Raw genomic sequence first — 21219 nt, forward strand, 5'->3', positions numbered from 1 at the left:
ACAACAGATACGAATAGGGTTATCACTTTGCCGTTTCACATTTAAAAATGTGACGTCGTGGATAGGAAGGAAAACCCTTTTAGAAGAAATGATAAAATAGATTATATATAGGTATTATATAGAATATTCAATTCACAGAAGAAAGCCAATGTTATCATGATGAAAGAGTTGGTGGTTGCATAAAGATTTAGTTAACAATTAAGTTTAATTATCAGGGAATAAGATGACATATTTACTTGTAACGTGACATATAAACAGTAGTAGAAGAGAATACATACAAGAGTATGCTTATAAAAATTAAAACTACTAGCGTTAGCTTGTATTGGCATGCATATAACATCAGCACCCCAACATCACTTATGAGTTCATTAAAAACAATTATTGCAAACTAAAAGTACTAACAAAACACTAGTCAGCCAACTAAAAATGAAAAAAAGTGTTGTAAATAATACTCCGAAAAGCAACAACAATCTACACCCTTGTGCAAATTAATTGAAACAAATGGTCATTTTACAATATTTTCAGCATGGCGGCCGGTGTAGGCTCGCTGGACCCGCTGATTTCCTTTAATAGTCATTTTTTCACACAGACGGCGTCATTAACTATGTTTTGCAGTACGGTCAATCTTTTTTGGGATATATGACAAAATTTTGAGGAATATTACGTCATTCGAAATTGTGTTAGAAGGGCAAGGAGACCAGTCAAAAAACAACTTCTTACCAACTCAATGAAAAACAAAACGGTATCAATGGGGTCGGAAATACAAGAACTGGACGCAAGCACAATGGAGGAAGGTGTTATTCAGTGACGAGACTCATTTCTTTGTACAGGATCAAAGAAGTGTGCATGTTCGCAGATCCCCAGGTGAGAAACTTCGAGAATCTCACATCAGTCAGTTCGTAAAACATCTCTTGAAGAAGATGGTTCGGGGCTTTTTCAGCTACTATGGCGTTGGAGGCTTACATATCGTAGAAGGTATGATGCGAGGACCACAGTACAAAGAGTCGTTCCAGAATTGAAAAAGAGATTTTCAGATGGATCTGGCATTTTTCAGCAAGATCTGGCTCCGTCCCACACATCGAAACTTGTGAAGAATTTTATTGACTACAACGCAAATAAAGATGCTGGACTGGCCTGGAAAATCTCTGAACTTAAATCCTATTGAAGATTTTTGGCCGATTTGTAAAGAAAGACTTCTGGGAAAAGACTGTACTACGAAAGATAAGCTAATTGAGGTGTGGTACCGCGATCCAAAAATTAGTAAAGATTGCAGTCAACTCGTGGACTCGATGCCAAAGCGGATTAATGATCTTCTGAAAAATAAAGGCGGTCATATCATGTATTAATTTGTGAGTAATTTTTGGATTCTCAGAAATAAAATGCAAAAAAAAAAAAATCGTAATTTTTCGTCTTGTTTCAATTAATTTGCACAAGGGTGTATATATATATATATACATAAACCTGAAAAATGCGGTTTCCGAAAACGTCATCGATGTTAGAACAAGTAAATGTCAAGTAGTAGGCTTTCATTATTAACTTAAGGTTTTCTTTAAGTTATCCGAGAGACAAGTGAAACACAAGTATAAACAGTGAAACTATTGTAGATAGATTAAAAATTGTAAAGCAGAATAGAAATAATTATAGAAACATGGGAGCGATATTTTCACAGTCACAAATAAGAACTCAGAAATAACAAAAAACAAACAAACATTATCACAAAAAATAGAAAATAAAAGTAAATGTGTTTTAAAAAGGATTAGTATATTTCTTGAGCGTTTTTAACTTTACACGGACAGTTTAAACCTTGTTTTTATACTGCCATAGAGGTTATTGATGCTTGTTTCTGGCATGTTTTTTAAATGTCTTGTAGTACTCCTCAAAAATTGTTTTTTTAATTTCGCGCAAAGCTACACGAGGGCTGTCTGCGCTAACCGCCCCTAATTTAGCAGTGTAAGACTAGAGGGAAGGCAGCTAAGCATCACCACCCCCGCCAACTCTTGAGCTACATTGTTATCAACGAATAGTGGGATTGATCGTTACGCCCTCACGGCTGAAAGGGTGAGCCTGTTTGGTGCCACGGGAATTCGAACCCGCGACTCTCAGATTACGAGTCGAACGCCTTAGCCCACCTGGCCATGCCAGGCTCCTCACAATTTGATCAAGTTGTTTAGTCATCTACTGACTTTCTTATCTCTTACTTAAGCCTATACTGATCCGATATTTTAACATCAGGATCATGTACAAACTAAACCATGTCCTGTGAGCCTTCTTTATCATTACATTAGTGTTTCACCACATTTACCTTATCCTTGTAATAATTTTCTTGCTGCAAAATGGATCTCTGAACAATGAGTTGTGTGGGTTAGAATCCACCTTTACATGTCAACAGTCAAGATACCAATAATTTTGTCTAGGTCATCGACACCAATATCTAAGATGCAGCCCCCAACATGCTTCAGTACTTATATTATATACTGAGTGCAATATTAATTTTCTCTATGCATAGCTCTTTGGATCTGAGGCTCAGTGATTCGCATCTCATTACCATGCAACAAAAATTGTGTACAACATTTTGATGTTGTGGATTTGTTATAACAGTGAGAGTAAAATCTCACTATTTGCTCTGCTAAAAGTAGCGCAAGAGTTGGTGGTTGGTGCTATTGACTGTTCTCTTTTTTTTTCTAGCCTGTCAGTTCAAAATTAGGAATAGTTAACGCAGATATCCCTCGATTAACTTTGCGTGAATTCAACAGACAAATAATTTTTCTCTGCCTTTGAATAAACTGATTGAACACCACCTACTGTCAACAACTACTAGCACCCAACTACAACCATCTAAATTCCTACAGAGGGAAAGACCAACAATCAGACTTAATTAAAGTTGTCTGATATCCAGTGAGCATCATAAAAGAAAATAGAACTCCAGCATAAACTTGATAGAATATTGAAATCCCATTTGGCAAAGAAAAATTAAATACAATAACTAACAAGGTGAATTTAAGTATATTTCCATCTATAAGCATCCAGTGTCATGAACCTGAAAGAATGATGAGAATTATTTGTCACGCTTGCACAGGGTTCTAACGTTTCAAAACACCTGACAGACACAAGAACACTCTAATCTCGTTTTCATCGGCAGTGCATGAGTGGTCAATCAGTTTGTCAATTGAAGAAAATAACTGCACAAATGGTAGTGGTGAAATAGATAGTGTTAACACTGATTCACAATAAAACACCTAACCTATATGAACGTCAAAGTGTGTCACATTATATCACGCTTTATTTCTGAAAATAGGAGGAGTCATAAAATCCATTTTGCATTTATCCAAATAGAATAGTTCGATCGCTGTCTGTCCGTTACGATTTTAGTGACGAGGGTACAAGCAGGCCGTGAGAGAGGGTACACGGAAACTTTATAAGTGTAGTGAGTGTTAATATAATAAGCTTAAGGTAAACATATAATGTGGGATCACCTAGTTCAGCACAAAATGGAAAAAAATATATTATAAAAGTAAAAATATTGATTCAATTTTAAAATTAAAACTTTTCTGAATTAAGCTATTTTCTGTTACATCACCAACTTTTTAAACAAAAAACAAACAAACAAACCTCTTTAATCAACCTAGACTCTGAATTAAAAAAGAATCAACAAATATTTTTACAATCTTGTTGTTTATATATTTCATTTTATACCTTCAATGCATAAACAAACAACAATATTAGGTTATACTTTTGTTGTTAGACAACATGATATAAAAGTCATTGTTGGAATGCCGTGTTACCAAAATCCACTAGCTTTTCAGTAGATTAAAAGATGTTAACCTAAAGTATCATTACCAATAATCATACTATGAATATGTCACGAATTCATTTTGTGAATGATCTTTATTTTAATTGGCCCACAATGGAATCTACCGACGCCTGACTGTCTTGACTGTACCTTTCTGCCCCTTTTGTTGGTCAAGCTTGATTTCGAAAAATTTATATATTTCAGTTAGTTATGAAATATGAGGTTAAAGTATACTATGAGGTAAATGTGGGGGTTGTAGTGTTTGTCCCGTCATTTTTAACGGGCTATACACTAGTTAAATATTAAGATGAACTTTAGCAGTTTGGGTTTGAGAAGTGAACTCTCAAAAGTGAAGAAACCAGGAAGGTTGGAGGGTTAAAAGGCCAATTGACAAATACAGTTTCCTTCACTTCTTACATTTTGACAGAACAAAAAAAAGGCTAAAGACAAAGGGATGATTTTTTACTTATTTCCACTCTTAAAAACCTAGAGGAGCTTAGACCCTTCAGTCATTCCAGCCCATATGTTTGTGATGCTAGTATGGACTAATACAGAAAAATACCTATAGTGACAGACAAGTACATTTCAGCTTTTTATTTTTCTGTAATTGATGTAGATGTAAATGACTTCATAGCAGTGTGAATAAAATGTACGAATTCGAATTAGATATCTGGAATGAGTGTTTTAAAAACACAGACATATACTAAAATATCTTGTCAATGAATTTACCATCTGGATCTTATGGAAGTTATTGTTTTGTAGGTTCACAAGTATAAAACAAATTATATAAGTACAGGGACATTTAATAAATGGAAATTATGTTACTTGTACTGTTATTTAAAAAAAACAATGACCTTTCCTGGTCGATTATGTTACAGTGGCAAGAAAAAAACAGTTCGCAGGTTTTGTCCATTATAAAATATTGTCAGTTAAATATATCTTATTCTTTGTTTTTTGAAAAAGCTAAAAGTAGGTTTCTATATCCATTTTGAAGCACGATGATTGAAATATATTTGAAACAATATCTCTCATGATGTAGATCACAATAATCTACATTGAACAGTATTTTAAAGACTACTAAAACTATTTTACAAAGGTGAAACTAAAAACTTTTTAGCGTGTATATATAATTTTTTTCTAAATAAAATGCTATTTAGAATCAGTAGAAATTGTTTCTTTGTTTTTTAATTTCGCGCAAAGCTACAATAGGGCTATCTGTGCTAACCGTCCCTAATTTTGCCGTTTAAGACTAGAAGGCAACTAGTCATCACCACCCACCACCAACTCTTGGGCTACGCTTTTACCAACGAATAGTGGAATTGACCGTCACAACGCCCCCACGGGGCTACTCTTTCATCAACGAATAGTGGGATTAACTGTAATATAATAACATCTGCATGTTTGAAAGTAATTCGAACCCACGAACCTCAGATTACGAGGGGAAAAGTAAACTAAACATAATTTCATAATTCATACATTAAACAGAGGTATTTTGCTTTCTATATTTTTTAGATCACTGTAAAGTTACAGTCACAATATCAGCGACCATGCTCATATAATTTTAGAGATAAGCCGATGTAATATTTGGCTAGAGCAGTTTTCCGATAGAAAGTTTTAAGTATCCGCAATACTATAAGTTTTGGAAATATGTTCGTCAAATAACTTCAAACATGGATAGCAAAGTAAAAATACGCAAAAAATCTACAAAAAAAAGTTTTCATAAAATAAATAGTAATGGTCTTCACGATTACTGCCAGTCGTTATGTTTAGTATTAGTTATAACTAGCTATTGCAAAGACAGGAGCACACAAGCAAGAATCATATCACGCTTCCAAATAAGATAAAAGTTTTAGTGCGATATCTTACGATTCTGGTTATATTTATAAAAACGCAAGCATTTTTTTTTTTTTTAAATAATGGCAAGAGAACTTGGGTCAAGTCTATAATGTATGCCTATTAACCAACATCAGAATGTTAACAATTGAGTTACCCAAACAATTATTAGCCGTTGTTTTTTTTTCATTTGTGACTAATAAAATTTCTAAGTATTGAAATTAATTAAAGAGACAATCAATTTATTTCGTGACAATGTCGTAATAGAAACAATTCTTGAAATTATTATTGTATGTTAAAAAGAAAATTCTACAAAAACAAAGTTAACATGATGGTGAGGTCAATATATTTTTAATGACATAGAAAAAATTATTATTTACGTTAATTTGTTTCTGCTATATTTATATATGCTATTTTAATTTTTACTATAATGCTAAAGTAAGATAATAAGACGAATAAAAAAGGCTTAAGTTGTTTCAATTTGCTTGGTAGAGGGCGAATGATTTTACGACTAAAAAGAAATCAATTATTATAGAAAAAACGTATGCTAGGCCTAATTTAGTGAAATAGAATTTGAAGTTTCTTGGGAGTAAGTATTTTACATTTTATTGTTGATTTTGTATGTATTTTAAAATAAATTACTTTTACTTAAAAAAAAGATAATAGTAATAATAATAGTTATGGTGAAATGAACGATAAAGTAACTGGACTCGAGGTTTGTATGGAAGGACAAAGTTACGTCACAAATTGGATTTTAACTGTTGCTACTAATTTTAAGTGGGTTATCACTGTTTATTTTTATTTTCATTGAAACACGTGAAACGTTTCAAATGAACGATTATATGTTCCACTGGAATTCATAAATAATACACTTTAGAATAGTGAACGTCAAATGTAGTTTGTAACTTTTTAGAACTCAGGAGTACAAAAACATTTGGTCATATTTGCTATACGTTTTCTTTGAAACAATGAAAAGTTGGCAGAGCCAACAACTTTGTTTTTGACACATTGATTCTTAAAAACTTGCATTAATTTGGATTAAAGATGTAAACAATTTTGTAAAGCCTTCTGAGAACATAATAGTAATACTGCTGATACTTGTAGATGTGTTTGTTATCTTTATGTGCAAAAACGGCTTGTAGCTGTTTTTGCATATAAATTTCTCAACTAGTGGGTTTCTCGACATCACTGATTATGTTTGTTATCTGAAAAGTTTTAAATTTTTAAAGAAATTATTTTAAAAGAACAGAATCTTTTACTCATCACTTCTTTACTGCCCTCCACTAGTACAGTGGTAAGTCTACAGATTTACTATGCAAAAATCAGGGGCACAGTTATCCTCAGTGGGCTCAGCAGATAGCCCATGTGGCTTTGCTATAAGAAAACACACACTTTACTGCATTTATAACTGTTATATAATATAATAATATAGTAATGTTAATGTTTTTTTTGTAAACTTAGTATACTAAGATTCATCTCTAAAATTTGCTTGGGCTTAAATTATTAGATATAGAGGTTTAAGTTTTCAAAATGTACATGCGTACTTGTTCGAATTTTGTTTTTGATTAATTATAAATGAAAAATGATTCACCTGATTTGTATGATAGATGCAGTTGATTTCAGTTATTTTAAAATTTGATTACCAGGTATGTTATGAATGTGAAGGGCAGTTTTAAGATTTTTTTTTTTACCAGTGAGAGTGGCTGTCTATTTGTAATGTATTCATCAGCAACAGTATGACATAAGATTTAATCCCTTTTCAGTTACTGATGGTTTTAAGGAAAACACGTGCTAGATAAAATTATTCATATTTAGAGGTATGAAGATGTATGTTTGATGAAATATTTAATATAAATGGGACACTTCAGGCCTATTTGTAATGAAAAAGTACTTAGTCAAATTCTGTAGTGTTTGTGAATTCCAGCATTTTCCAATACATGCACTACTTTTAAGTTTTATTTTGGAGTGATTTAATAATCCTAAAAGAAGTTTACTAATTTTTGCTCCATACATTTTTGTGTTAGGACCAACAGAATTGGAGTGGCATTTTGTCTTGGGATTCTTTTCTCCAACAATCACAGTACTTACAATTGGACAAATGCCACATAAATATGACATCAAATACCTTATAATTATATCTGTATCTATGATATGCAGTTGTTAAGCATATTACAGTTAGTCAAAGATGAATGTTTTCAAGTATTATTTTATTATAGTGGCTGACATAAATATTAGAAAAACATTGTCCATTTTGTTTGGTGAATGAGTGTAAATATAAAAAGCTACATTTTACTTTAATTGGTGGTTTTTGCTGATGTTTGCTAAAGAGGATGAATTCTTTTTTTGGCACTTGTTCTCATATTTAAGGAAAATTTACAACTGCCATAATATAAGTTTAGTACACCATAATTTATTTTTGTTAATGTTAGTTCATACTTTTATATATGTAATACAAGCACAGTTTTGATACTTAGAAGTTTTTATTTCATGATGATGCCTTTCTTCTGAATTTTTCTAACAGTGTTAAAAGGACAAGTTTTGTACTTTTTATCTTATGGCAAGGCTTATGCAGTCAACTGTCAATCTTGTAATTTACAACAAATGTTTAGAACTGAGGAATAAAAACTATTGGAAAAGTAATTTATGGAAAAACTTCAAGTATACAGTGAAATTTAAATTTATGTGAATGTCTCTTGCCACTGAGATAGATAACACTTTGGGTCTGTATATGTATTGTAGCCTTGTAAAAGACAAACAGTTGTACTGCTTAGAGTTTCAATTGAACAGAATCATGTTATAAACCTTAAATGTTAAGCTGTGAAGTAATATTTGTTTTAACAAATGTAGGTCCTGTAAAAAATTGCCACGAAACAAAGGGGTAAAAAACATATTTTACTCTAATAAAAGTACCAATTTAAAGAGTCATTAAAAGCAGTCTTTAAATTCTTTTCACACGTAGTACATTAAGCTATGCTGGTGTAACAAAAACATGTAATTATTGCAATATTTATGCCTATAATATACCCTCAAGTTATACTAGCTTTACTAATTGCAACAGAACACTACTTTGATCACAACAGTAATTTATTTACAACTGTGTAAAGGTCCTTTTTTCAGTCACAATATTGAGTGGGTTCATGTGACAATTCTGATGCATTATCTTGCATTTACTGTAATTAAAGGCCATTTACTAAATATTTTCATAAACCCTAATTCATCCAAGTCATTCTGTAGTATCTTAACATACTAAATCAGCTCGCATCTTAAAAACAAGTTTCAATAATTGTATTCCATCAGCATCAGTACCATAATTAATAATAAGTATGATAAACGTAATGTGAGTATAAGTTACCTAATAAAATTCTAATTTTTAAATTTTATAATAATAAATAAAGAATATACTTGAAAAAGATCTTGTAGGTTGGCAATTAAATTTAAGTCTACTTTTTAATAATAGTTGTACTAGTACATTAAATAATCTTTATTTACCTAAGTAATTTATCTAAGAACATAGAGACAACTTGCACAAAGTAAATAATGTCCTATAACTATTATAATTTAACTGGATTTTAACTATGTCATAACAGCCTAAATTATTTCCTAAGTTTCTTATTCAGAACACTGCAAGAGAAAATGTCAAACTGAATATGAAATAGACAATGTTTTGTAATGTAATGGACTAAAATAAAGCACTGCTGCAACCAAGGTCAAACAAAAACAATTTATTAAAATATAACGTAAATCCAAAATAAAACTTTCAAACTTAACATCCAAAATAACTTTGAAACTACAGATTTTATTGCTTACAATAAACAAACATACAGTAAACTTATGCTTGGCCATAACTATATATAAATGTTAATAAACAATACAACATAAATTTCATTGTTATTAATTACAATAAGTAAAAAAAAAACAAAGTTTTCAAAGTTAAATTACTTCTAAAGATCAATAACAATTCTGAGCAATAATATTAACAATATCTTGTGAACTACTTTAAGGATCTGAAGGGTTTTTATAGTGTTTAAACCTAGAGATTACATCACATGTTACTGTCTACTATGATAAATTTACATAATGTTTCACAACATTAATATCTATACATCACCACCAGATGAAGCATGTGTCAATTCTGTAATAACAGTGTACTCAAAATCATTTAGAGTTAGTACTTTATATAACTAAAAAATACAAGTTTAACTAATTGAAAGAAGGAATAAACGAACATACATCAAAACCATAAAATAAAAGTAAGGTTGGCTATTTCATAATGTTGTATGATAGATTAATACTTTGTCGTTCTGACTGAGAACTAATTGCAACTTGTAAAACAGAGAGCGTGATATGTAGGCATTTCAAGTAGGTCAAATTTTCTAGTTTATAACTGAAAACAAATAAGAATGAAATTTGTAGATGTTAAACTTTGCCTTAGTAGTGTCTGTACAATAATGAGTAATTTTCATTAAATTCCATGCTTTAGAGAGAAATGGTAAATAAATTATAGAAGGGTTGAGGACCTATAGAACGATTGTCACAGTTCTTATGCTAGAGAAGAATGGATATTCTTTATTTCCTTATAAAATTAATAACTTAAAACTTGTTTTTAAACTTGGTTTATTAATTGTGTTTTGATGCCAAGTTCATTTGTCCACATGAAAATATAATAAAGTTTTGAATTTGCATCCGTAAAAGTTCAGAACGTGCATTTTGATTTGTCTATATATAACAAGAAGATCATTACAAAATTTAAAAATCTGGAGCTCTGGTGGTATGATTTGATGAATGTATGAACACACTTTTATAAGAGTAATATTAAATTAAAACTATATGATGCTAAATCTAATTAAAAGTATGGCAGTTTAACTTTCTAGGAAAAAAGAATCTGTAAGATTAACAACCGTGCATCTTTTTTAAAAAAAAAGTCGATAAACTAATGGTATGTTGAGAATTTTCAGTTTGGAATGAACTGATAAATAATGTGTTAAAACTTTAAATCAAAATTAGCAAGTATAGATGAAAGAGGTAAGTAATTTATAAAACAGAAAATTTGATACTTAGTGTGTAGTTAATTGTACACAAGTGAAGAATTGTTTCACCTGGTTTTGTTAAGATATTGTTTTTCTGTTAACATTGTATTTACAGACTTGTAGGATGTAATTAGTATTGTTTTAAAAGATGTTACTAAAATGTAAATTATACAGGCTTTTATGATGTTTCTTTCTTCTCTACTTATGATTTTAGACATGGCATCGCCATCCCCATCTCAGCCATTTGGTACTTATGGCCAACCTGGAGGAGGAGGGTTAGGTATATTTGAAATTAAGCTACTATTTTTCAGTTATTTTGTAATAGTTGTTAATTAAACAATGTATGTGTATGTATTCAAGATTTTTTTCAGTTTAGTGTTGACATTTAAGATGTAATTATATGCCAACATGATCTCTTTTTTTTGCACACTAGAATGGTGGTTTAATGGTTGTTTTTTCATAAATAAGTCTAAAAAATTGTGTACTAGCAACTTGAATAGCAAGGTTATAAACTTACAATCAGGACATTGTTACATTTAGATGATAGTATGGCTGACATTTAAGGAATATTTTAGTTAAGAAAGCATGGAGAACATTTTTCAAAATTCCACACATTTTTTATGATGATTGAAGGCAGTCTACTGAAATAAATCAAAATGTTTATTTTGATATGTATCAGGTCATCCCTTAAGTAACGTCTGATTTTAGGTCCAGAAAAAGAGAAAAGATTTCAAATGCTTTTAATGTTATTTAAACAATAATGTATGTTCCATTATTATTAATTACTTCTTGCCAACTATTCACAAGCTTCTGAATGCCAGTTCTTTATAATTCTTGGGGTTTAGAGTTCTTGGGGTGTAAAATTTGTGGAGGTTGTAGGAAAAGAATGTGGAGATGGTAATTATGGCATCTACATGTGTTCCAAGCTCTTTTCCATCAAAATAGTTCTGCAAACTTCTGAATAGATAATAATCAAATGGTGCAAGGTCCGGAGAATAAGGAGGTTGTGGAAGTTTTTCTCAGTCTAGCTTTGCAGATGTGATCCTTGCTATATGGGGCGGTGCATTATTCTGGTATAACACAACACCTTTACGATTGATCGAAGCAGGCCTCTTTTCTTTCAGTGTAACATTCAAGCACTCTAACTTTTGACTTCATAAGTCTAATGTAACCATTACATTGAGTGGCAGCAACTCAAAATAGATCACACCAACAATATCCCACCAAATGCTTAACAAAACTTTACTCGGGTGGAGGTCCATTTTAGGCTGTGCTTTAGCAACTTTACCTGCACTGAGCTATTGTCTACAGCACTTAACATTTTTTGGACAGGTTAGTGATATTCACAAGAGTGCAGAGAAGTGCAAATGTCCACTCTTGCTCTAGGATTGGCTTCTGTCAAATCATAGGGGACCCGTTTTCCAAGTTTTAACACCTTTCCAAGCTGTTTCAGATGACAGTGAACTGTTGAATGGGTTTAATTAAGCTTCTGTGCTAGTTCTTCAACTGTTACAGCACAGCCTTCATCAAGTGCAGCCAGCAGCAAGTCATCATTAAACTCAACAGGACGACCTGAACGTGGCTCATCACTTAAGCTGTAGTCAATTGATCTGAACTTCTAATACTAGCTTCGACATTATCTTTCATTCAGAGACTCTGCATCATAAACACCTTAAATGTTTCGTGTAGTTTCTGTTGCACTATTGCCATTTTTAAACTCGTAAAGCATTATATGCCTAATGTGCTCCTCAGACACATATGTCTTCATAAGAGTTTATTTGGTTAATGATCTGAGAAAGTGGTGTTGAGTTAGTTTCGTTTATTTGGCTGAATATTTTTATACATGTCTTACTACATATTTTAGTCATTAAAGCCTTCTACAAAGACAAAAATTATGATACACTTTCTGTATTAAATTTTTGGACATTACTTGTGGGATGACTTGATAATATCATTTTACATTATTTTTGTGCATGTGACCTTCTGCTTTAATGAAACAAAACATTTATTTTATTGAAATAAAAAACTTGTTAAATTGTTCAGCAGATAGAAATATTGATTTTTATATGGTGTCAGCTTGCTTTATTTAGTAATTCATGTATTACAACTTTTCTGATTTCATTGTCTAAGTTGGGAATTAGTACAATGGTATTGCTATGTGGTTACCAATATTTATTCAATTATGATGAAAATGCAACAAGACAGTTGTGAACTTCCTTTAATCTGAAACTAAAACCTTCGGATGAATTTATATAGAACTAGCTAAGTGTCCATCATAAGACAGTTAATGATTATTTTGCTTTGGAAACTTTGTTCTAACTAACTGTTTATATATTTTCTAAAACAGATTATAAAAATATATGAACAATATTGTGTGTATTTTTCCTAGTCTTTTTTTGTGTGTATATTTTATCATTATCTATGTATGTCTGTGATATTTTATGCTTTCATTACTTGTATAAGATTACACATAACTAACAACTTAGCATTAATTTAGCACAAACATTAACAGAAAGGCATTTGTAATGGGCAAAGACAGTGGCAAATTGGAGAGAGTTAACTTCAAAAGCAAATTCAACTTGAGAGTTTTTATATTCTAGTTGTGTGTGAGTTTGTGAATATTCTAATCATATATGTGTGTATGTTCATATGAAAACTTATTATGAATTTGAAAAATAAAATAACTGCTTGGGTGTAGGCATTTGATTTTTTTTTCTTTTATTATGAAAGAATAAATTGTACCTTTACATCACAGGTTAAGTTTTAGACTTTTATCTTTTGTGAAAAGAAAACTGTAATATTGTAATTAATTTTAAGGTCTAGAAATATCAGTAGAAGTGGTGTAGAATGCCTAAGTTGAAGAAGAAATTAAGCTTTTAGGCTGAGATAAAGTTGACAGACTAAAATATGCCAGGATCTAATTAACAATGTTTTATTGCTTCAAATACCCTGGAAAATATTCTTAAAAAGGTGAAAAGTATTGAAATTTGAGACTACTTAATCACTCACCAGTGTTAGTAACAAACAGCGCAATTAAATGTTTGAACTACCATTGTGTAGATTAATACAGTTTTGTTATTTCCCCTAGTTCTAAAAACTTAGTTTGAATTCTCTTGGATTATTTGAGCATCATATTTTTAAATTTCACAAAAAACATTATCGTACTATAATAAAACTCTTGCTTGTAAAAAAACTGGAAAAAACATTTGTATTATGCAATGTGCAACCCCAACTTTGCAAAATGTTTATCTTGTGTGCAAACATACAAGGTGTTTGGAAAGTCACTGTGCACTTATATATTTATTAACAGACAAAACTGCACATATATAAATATAATAGTACTCTCTGTTGCATGTCCAATACTTTGCAGGGTATGAATGGATCTTCACTAAAATTGGTATGGAGATTTATTAGATCCATAGGGTAATCCACATAAATTTTCAATTTTGCATTTTGTAGTTTCTTTTTTAGTGTTTTTGCATGTTTTTTTTACCACTACTTTGCCCCTATTGATGGATCTTCACCAAATTTGACATGAATATTTGTTGGATCCATGAGGAGATAAATACAAATTTAAGGTTTCACATTTTGTGTTTTGCTGTTTTTATGGTTGTTTTGGTGTTATATATATAAAGGAAATAACTTTTCATGTCCAAAGACAATCTTTCATTAATCATGAATTTACATAACATCCATCCAGGTATGGGAACACCAGGTAGTTTGTTTAAAGTTTTTATCATCTACAAGTTTTCCTGGATTATAATTTGCATTTATGTATATTTGAATTTTTGTGTTCAAATATGCTTCTTGGTAAAGCCACATGAAAAAACTAATCATGGAAATCTTGAATGTCATGGAAGTCCTTCGTAGTCTGACCATGGAATTTATTAATTGTAATGACAAAGAATTGGAAGGTCAAGTTTCCAACATTATTACATTTCATAAAAAAATGCTTAGAAATTTCTTTTTACTAAATAATTAAAAAAGAACAAACTGAAGGTGAAAATTATCAAAAATAGCATATTGTGGTACCATCTATTGGTTTGTAAAGATATTTAAGTTGCATTTCACACAGACAGACAATGGTGTTATATATATGATACTTGTAGACAGTCCAAGAGTTGTACTTGTTAAGACTAAATCATTTTAAATGTGGTTCCTAAAACGTAAATTTTACTTCTTTAGGGATAGGTCCATTGAGCCTACAGCAACAACCTCGTAGCTTATCCGGTGCACAGTTTGCAGGAAGACTTGGAAGTAGTGGAAACCATATTCCAGGTCATGTCACTCCAACTAGCTCAAGTATCCCAACTTTTTCCACCAGTCTTCAGAGTAACCTTTCTCCTCAGCAGCCTTCACCAAACAGGCAAATAAATATGTTTACTATGAATACTAATATATACTGGCATTACAGAATTTTATCTATATCTAATTGGGAAAGTGAATAAAAATGTCTTTTCAGTTAAAGAAATGTAAGAATTCATGTTCCATTTTATCAAAACACAACTATCATACCAGTTAAGTTATGAGGGTTTGTATAAACATGAGGCCTTACATGTTTTTACATAAGAACTGTGTTTCTGATATAGTCTTACCTTATTTCACACAAAGGTATTTCAATCTTTTTGCTCTCTTAACATTGCTAAAAGTACTTTTCGTGCTCAATATACCAGTATATATACCCCACCACTATTGCTTCATTATTGAACATGTATATATCATGTGACTACTATCCACCAATAGTATTGCATTACCTACATTGGCACAACTAGCTCCCTGTGCTATTCCCTCTCAATCCTCATTTTCTGGATTGGTACAGCCTTGTTTATGTTTTTTCACATGTGGCTACCACTTATGATTGTGCTTTTGTGACATTTCAGTTTTTTTCTCAACAGTTTTCTTGTGCTGTGTTTGCATTCAATTGTTTCAAAAATTGTTTTTTTTTTTTTTTGCATTTGTTTCTTGTTATTGAATTATATGAGAACTTCATATGAATTCGCAATTTGATGTGTTAACTACAGTAGTTCCCATTACAACTGACAATGCGATTGATACTACTTGTTAAGACTCGGGTTCTATTTTACATGCAAAGGAGATACAAGCCTTATTTTGCAAAGAGCTAGATTAATTTGTTCGGCCACTGATTTCTCATTTTTACCCTGACAATGTTCCTGAGGAAGAATATTGTCATATGGGACAATTTGGACCCTTTTTCTGACACCTTCTGATTTTAATCTGTCACAGGAGATTTGATCTTCCACACCTTGTTTTTTACAGCTAATTATTTAGGTTGATAAATATTCAGTTTGGTTCTCTACATTCTAGAGGTTCAGACAAGGGTGGTTTTGCTAGTTTTCTTTTTCCTACTCTAGTTACCCTGCCTCCATGTCATTCACTTTTGTGGAGGTTGATTCTTCACTAACTTTATTTTCTATTGGTACCAGATCCCAGTAGTAAGTTTTTAAGCTTCTACACTTGGCATCTATTTGTGTTATCTGTGGTAGGCATAGCTTAGATGCTCTTTTTGTGGCTTTGTCTGTCTTTACATATGGGAGAATTAAATATTTCACATCATAATCAGCTTACACATTCATTATTTTTATGTATTTTGAGGACTAGGTAAGTTTAGATGTTTGCCAGTTTGATATTAACTTTGTCAACTAGGGATGTTTAGGTATTTTTGACTTTACATGTCATTCCTACTAGTAACATCAAATTCATTGTTCTATCTGATCAAATTGTTGTGAGTGTTGGACATACTTTTTGCATTGTTTCACAGCTGATGTGTTTGTTTCATTCCTGTTTATAGGGCTGAGCTTTACATTAGCTTCATTCCCTACATTCTTGACACTACAAAACAATTTTTTCCCTTATACTGTACAATTTGGGATTCATTCTTTCAGTACTTCCATATTTTATAGTTATAAATAATTAGAAATCTAATGTTCCAGAAGATGTTTAGATGATGACAACCTAATAACAATATGCACCAATAATATGACACATGTGGACCATAATGACACAGAAGTCATCTTAAGTCTAGCAATACTCCCCATATCTTTAGCCAGACACAGTTTCATTGTCCACGAAAATATAGGTGTCAACCACTATCTGGTTTCCCTGTCAATCTATTCTGAATGGAGTTATATTACACCACACAATCTATCATTATATGAATACTCACATACTGATTGGTTACTTTTTGTGGAAAATATCTCTAAATGCTTACTAACAATTATTTGGAATGCTATTCATGAGATTGACATTAATAACTATGCCAGTGAAATAACCCTTGCAATTAAAGATACAATATTAAGTTAAAAATTCATTTTTGAATCTTGGCACTTGGGAATTCACTCCCGAAATTCACAAACTAATTATTAACATGAAACATCTTGGAAGTGAATTCATCTGTTCATGAAATCTCTCTACAAAGACCTTAATTAACCCTTTTACAATGGATTACAGGTCAAAGGCCATGTCATCACATTTGTTGACTTGCACTCAAAATTTTATTGAATTAGTAATTTATGAATTTATGTCAACAAGTTTGGAATCCCATTGTAGATTTTAATTCAAACTTTCATATTATATCTGAATTAGTTTCTTAATTTAAAAGTAAATATTAAAAGAACACATCTAAATATAGATTTTAGTGAGTTGTGTGGTATATTGAATACAGCACACCTTAAAAAATTAGATGTTTGTGATGTCAAAATACTAAGTCTATAGTTTCATACAAATTAAGAACTCAAATTACCAATAATAACAATCAAGAATATAAAATAAGAGCCTCATCTTTTTAATTTGCTGAGACATGGCTTATATACTGAATCAAACACAGTGGCCTTGTTCACCTCTTTCCATTTTTGGAAACAGTCTTTCACATACACTTACTTCAGTATGTATGACATGTGAATACCAATTGACAGCTTAGAATATTCCCAAAGTGGTTTTCTCAGCCATTTTAATCTGTGAAAAGGCTATAATGTTCTTTCAAACTAAGATTTCAAGAAGGTAAGTTGTGTCTTTGGTCTGATCAAAGTTTCATATTCTTTTAAACTTAAATGTATCTTATTAGAATTCTTTGGTATGAGTGTAGTTATTTATGTTTTTTTGTTATTCAACTGTGTGTGTGTATGTATATATATGTGTATATATGTATATTTATTTATTTATCATTACATGAAATCACTTTTCACTTAGACTGGTAATAAAACAGACTCAATATTTTCACAAACAAATCTTTAGAAAAATACTTCATTAAAAAATTGTATTTTTTTGTATACAAAAGAATTGTAAACTTTACTAGAAGTCTACCAAATGTTGTGAAGATACATACACTGTATCCAAAGTTATAGTGCAAATACTTAATGTGCAAATGTGTAGATGAACTTGTGTATATTATACCAAGCTCATTGAGAAAGAGTTAACAGCACTAACAACCATATCAAAAACTCATTAAGTGACAACAAGATAATTGGCCCAGTCTATGTAAACCTATTGATAAGTATCACCTGATCCAGCCTCATTCTGGTGCAAGGCCAAATCATCACCAATGCCAAATCCACTAGCAAAAGACCCGCAATACAATTACACCACATCCACAATGGGGTCAATCCATGCTGACTCACCCAGAGAAAAAGAACTTTTCCCAGTTCATGTCATAGATTTTCTTGAAAAATATTCAAGCAAAAACTTTATTTTGATTTATTCAGCCGTGCAATATCCTAAAGATGTACTGCATGGCTGAATAAATCAAATTGAAGTTTTTGCTTGAATTGTTTCAAGGAAATCTATGACATGAACTGAGAAGCTCTAGGTGTGTTGGCATGGAATGATCCAACATCAAATCTGTCATAATCCAACTTGGCTCACTTTAATCATATTAACCAGTTTGTAAATGATAATCTTGGCATTTTTACATCATGCTTCCCAGTAAATAAAATATATTCTTTAATTTTTATACATGCTCAACATCCGTAACTGAAATTAAATTAATTTTGAAAAGGATTAAAGAAAAGCACTCAGCAAAGATGGCATCAATAATATTGTTTTAAAAATACCTCTCAGGTCCCAATCTAAATCACTTAGTGTTGATATTTAATCTCCCTTTCTTAGCAGGATACTACCCCAAAGTCTGGAAATCAGCCACCATAAATATAATTCCAAAGAAAGACATTGATCTCAACAACCCCTGTAACTATAAACCTATTAGTATACTCAAACTTTAGGCAAACTTATGAAAAAAACAACAGAATCAATGTGTACTTGTAATCTAACAAAATCTTGAGTAAAAATCAAAATGCAGGCAGAAGAAACAGGCAAACAATAGATCACCTTGTCAGGCTAACTGAATCCTTTTACTGCAGCTTTATTGGTAAAGAAACCACAATTGCTACCATTCTAAACATTCAAAAAGCATTTGATTCAGTCTGGTGCAATAGCCTCAAGGTTAAAACAAGCCTTAGGTCTACCAATCCAGCTGGTCTGCTGGATATCCAGTTTTATCACTAACCAGTCAGATAAGGTCAAAATTCAGGAAACAGTATCCAACCCTTTTACCTTTATAGCTGGAGTACCAAAGATTGGTACTTAGTCCTCATTCTTTACAATATTTTCATCAACGATATACCTTTATTCCCTAAATTAAACGTTAACATCTCAACATGCGGATGACATAGTTGTATGGGGCACTTCTAGTAAGCCAAATACCACTACCACTAGAGTCCAAACAACACTTGGCATTGCCTCATTGTAATAAATGACAAGTTTTTTTCAACCCCATTAAAACCCAATCTGTTGTATTCTATTAAAAAGTAAACAAATTCAGGAAAAATTCAATGAAATTAAACTGCATTAAAACAATACAAAAATCAATTTTACGAACACAATTAAATTTTTAGGTCTAACATTTACACCAAATCTATTGCAGAGAAAACACTTTAAGAATATTATCAGCAAAATCTGTACTGGAACTTCCTGAGATGCATTAGTGGACTAAACAGAGGATGCACAACTAAAACCATCCTCCTAACAATCTACAAAGCATATATTAGATCTCTTTTCTAATATGGTAATGCTGCAACATGTAACATGACAAATCACCAATATTTAAGACTACAGAACCCCTAAAACAAAGTCATTAAAACCACATTCAGTCTACCCAGTTACACTCAACCAGCTTATCTTGGCTCATTGATACAACTACTTCCTCTGCAGGATTGCTTCATTAAACTTGCTTTGAGATATCACAAACATACTCAGGTGAGAAATTCACAAATCCAACAAATTTCATGTATTGTTAAAACCTCTTCTTCCTGGGCTAAATATATTTCCCTTTCAATTTGATAAATAACACCTAAGAAATTTTTATCATCATTATGGATTACTAAAAATAAAACCCTTTTGGCACCTGTCTAGTGAAAGTGGTCTTCCCTAAGTACTCTAGTTCCCCTACAACCAAATTCTTTGCCATTGCATTTATAGTTCCCCTGCACCCTGGCCCTGAAGGACTGCCCTTTCACCCTTTGTTGACATGTGTCTAATCCTCGCGAAGTTAGTGTCAATGAAAACAATTATCATTATTACCTCATTTATTAACAGATGCATTGCTGCCTCCATATCCGTACTTAACCTATGCTCTGGGACTTCCATCTCCCAAACACTCAAGCTTGTCTCACTCACCTTTTTCAACAGTTTTTTCTGATGCTTGTAACCATGCAATTCTATTTTAGAAATTTACCTTTGTAACCTGAATACTCTTCACATAACAAGTATTGAATCATCATACAGTTAAACTGAAGTGTTAAACATATACCTTAAACACATGACCTTAATTCTGTAAGCAGTATGAAGAGAAACAAAAGTTTCTGAGCACACATGTTTGACTCACAAGCCCCTTCAGGGCTTTGGAGATATAACACCAAAACCACTGCCAAATTAGTTAGTTAGTTCCAGTTTAGGGCCCTATCATTTAGACTAACCTCAGCTCCTTATGCATTTTGTTGGTTGATAAGAACTTTTGCCTTGTGTATCTACTTACTGGGTCTTTGCACACATCGTTACATGGATGACTGACTTCTGTTCACTTCTCATTTGCAGTCCAGAGACCACACTGGTCTGCTTCTACAAGAAGCAGCATGGGGAGAATTCCTGATAAAGGTGTAAATGTCTTCTTACTGCAACTCAATACCTTGACATTTGGGGTTCTCCTCGGTGTGGATTCCTGTACGTGGTGAGGGAACCTCCCAGGGAAGGTTCTGTTCTTTCAGTTTACCTCCTCTGGGATTTAAACATCCACCCACTTGTTTGCCATGCGTGGCGACCCATGAAGGGGAGGAGAGGATCCTGGTGGTTGAGGGGTCCAACCCTAACACACCACTTTGGCTGAGAATTCCTGTAGATGGGCAGTCTTTGGTGGCCCCCCTTGGGTCAGTCGGCTAGTCCACTTGGGCTAGAGTCAACCAAGTACCAGTGTTGGAGGTTCTCAATGGGTGTGTGGGCATTGTGTCTGATACTGGTGTTTGGGTATAGTGCTCATGAAACCCTGGCGTTGTTGCAATGACC

The 21219-nt window shown here is 32.1% G+C and overlaps 1 protein-coding gene across 8 annotated transcripts in view; it reads left to right on the forward strand.

The window, feature by feature from the left end:
• Positions 1 to 6080: 6080 nt before the first annotated feature.
• The window catches only part of LOC143225595 (CCR4-NOT transcription complex subunit 2-like), a 59320-nt gene continuing 44181 nt past the window's right edge, over positions 6081 to 21219 (forward strand). For all 8 annotated transcript variants that reach the window (XM_076455310.1, XM_076455312.1, XM_076455313.1 and 5 more), the window contains exons 1-3: positions 6081 to 6212; positions 10865 to 10930; positions 14836 to 15016. In XM_076455310.1, the coding sequence (XP_076311425.1) occupies positions 10867 to 10930; positions 14836 to 15016 (245 nt within the window). In that variant the 5' untranslated portion in view covers positions 6081 to 6212; positions 10865 to 10866. The remainder of the gene's footprint in view (positions 6213 to 10864; positions 10931 to 14835; positions 15017 to 21219) is intronic.

The sequence above is a fragment of the Tachypleus tridentatus genome, chromosome 9, assembly GCF_004210375.1.
Source record: "Tachypleus tridentatus isolate NWPU-2018 chromosome 9, ASM421037v1, whole genome shotgun sequence".
In the NCBI taxonomy this organism is placed as follows: Eukaryota; Metazoa; Arthropoda; class Merostomata; order Xiphosura; family Limulidae; genus Tachypleus; species Tachypleus tridentatus.